Source organism: Naegleria gruberi (assembly GCF_000004985.1).
Source record: "Naegleria gruberi genomic scaffold NAEGRscaffold_243, whole genome shotgun sequence".
Classification (NCBI taxonomy): Eukaryota; Heterolobosea; class Eutetramitea; order Acrasida; family Naegleriidae; genus Naegleria; species Naegleria gruberi.
The window spans coordinates 1-2,094 of record NW_003163107.1 but is presented as its reverse complement, the minus strand read 5'-3'; the positions used below and the strand labels follow the sequence as shown (position 1 = coordinate 2,094).

The window sequence follows — 2,094 nt, the reverse complement described above, 5'->3', positions numbered from 1 at the left end:
TGAAAAAGTATAACTTGGAAACAGTAACACCATTCATTAATCTAACATAGAGTTTACCATGTTGATGCAAACCAACAGTGATAGTCTTCTTATACTTGTCACCTTCATCAACGAGTTCCATAACGTGCAATGGTTCACTAGTATCCATCAATGGAAGTTGCTTTCTATTCAAAAGCTTTGGACTCATCAAGACAATAATATCATCCAAACGTTGATCCAAAGTATTGGATTGCAATACTTGACTCAAAAAGGCTGAATCATCAGTTGATTCAATTTCAAATTCTTGATCATTGTAAATAAAGGAAACAACAGAATCAAGTGTACTGACACTCTTTCCCAAATGCTTGGCCAATTGAACTTGAAGATCGGAACGGAAATTCTTCCATGTCAATTCATGAGGAGCATATTTCAAGTTAGTATAAACAAACTTTAATTGCACTTCTTCTTGTGGATCTTGATTTCTAGATGGTGGATTAGAAAGTGATTTGTAATAAACTCTAATCTTGGTCACTGGAGCTTGTCTTGAGGTTGTCATCTTTTTCGGGAGTGTGAGGAGGAAATTAGTGTGTAGTTTTTGTTTTGATCAAAAAAAGTTTATGCACGAGCAAGGCTTTCCAAACTTTTGTGATTTTTTTTTTAAGTTGTAAAAATTCAAATCGTTGGCGCAAATCTTTTTAAATCAGCGCCGTAATCAAGAGCTTAAAAAACAAGTTTGTTGCGCAGAAGAAAATTCGAGTTGAAAAATTTCTTGAATGTGAAAGAGATCAATTTTGAAAGTCTTTCCGAGGTAATTGATTGAATGTGGTGGAACGAGAATGAGATGACGGATTACAATGAGTGATGGCAATGTTCAGTGGAAGTTCGAAGCTGGTTGTTCGAATTTCTGCTCGGAATGGAAATTTTGATTGGAAGTTGTTTCGATTTGATTGCTTTGAATGTTGAAGCTGGTGTTTTGAATATTGAGGTGTTATTGTATTATTTGTGAATGTTCTTTATTTAATAATTTACAATTAACAAACCGTAGTCTTTGATTTATTGTAAACTATTTCAAAAAACTAACTGATTTTTGAGAACTTTGAAAAAAAATGTTTTCTGAACTTTCAGCAGTTGGCAAAATCATTCAGCAAGATCTTGTTGATGTTCAACAGCATCATCACAAGCATAAACTTCTATTAGAAACCTTACGAAAACCAATTCATCATCATCATCACGATGAGGAAAATAATGATCATCACTTCTTCCGAATGGCAAATATTGAAAAAGTTTCAGTTTTGGAGGATAAAATTCCAAAAACAAGTGATTATGAACCGTTATCTTGGGCTTGTTTTGGGAAATGCAAAAAATCAAGAATTGACTTTTTGAGTAGGATTACAAATCAAGAGGTTTTTCAAGCTATGAGATTGGAACAGGAATTTATGGGTGAGAATGTGTTTATTGGATTTTCGTAAGTAGATATTTGAGAAAATTGAGGAAATTAATTGAAAATGAAAGTGATTTTGGAGTTGATGATTCACACGAGTTGGAACAGAATAAGAATTTGTTGCATATTTGTTACAAGTCACATGTTCATCATGGCTTTTTATTGGTTATTGATACAGTGGACGTTTCAGAAAATTATTTATTGAATGAATTGCCTTTGTGGGTGAAGGATTTAAGAAGTGTCATATCAGATTCCGTTCCAATCGTTCTGATTGGCAATAATGCTGATAAGAGAGACGCCCTACTATCAACTCAACATAAATTGGAAGATAGACTTCCTTTGAGTACAGAACAGGGAGAGAAACTAGCTGAAAAGTTGGGCTGTTTCACATATATAGAAATGGAAAAGGAATTGTCAATGGATTGTTTGAGACAATTACTTGTAAAAATTCATATCATTCATCAAGATTTGACAGTTCACAAATAAATAACTAGTTCAATAATTAATTATTCAAAAAAGAATTGCTTTATTAAACAGTATCCATTCCTTCTTCGACTGGAGATTTTGGAGTTTTAACACTTGATGCTCTTCTTTTAGTGGCTACATTCAAATCAACAGCTCGATCTAATTGAGCATTAGAACCAGCTTCTGCACCAACTTCAATGGTTCTTTCC

General features: G+C 33.3%; 2 protein-coding genes across 2 annotated transcripts in view; one reads left to right on the top strand and one right to left on the bottom strand.

Moving 5' to 3' along the window:
• Positions 1-535, bottom strand: part of NAEGRDRAFT_76648 (uncharacterized protein) — a gene marked incomplete at both ends in the record, with an annotated part of 5,362 nt that extends 4,827 nt beyond the window's left edge. The window contains one exon of the mRNA XM_002668393.1: positions 15-535. Coding sequence (XP_002668439.1) covers positions 15-535 — 521 coding nt within the window. The remainder of the gene's footprint in view (positions 1-14) is intronic.
• Positions 536-1,085: 550 nt separating this feature from the next.
• On the top strand, positions 1,086-1,906 carry NAEGRDRAFT_76647 (uncharacterized protein; the record flags this gene model as incomplete). The annotated part of the gene is made up of 2 exons (XM_002668394.1): positions 1,086-1,444; positions 1,492-1,906. The coding sequence occupies 2 exons, from the start codon at positions 1,086-1,088 to the stop codon at positions 1,904-1,906; spliced, it is 774 nt and encodes a 257-aa protein (XP_002668440.1).
• Between the last annotated feature and the right edge of the window lie 188 nt (positions 1,907-2,094).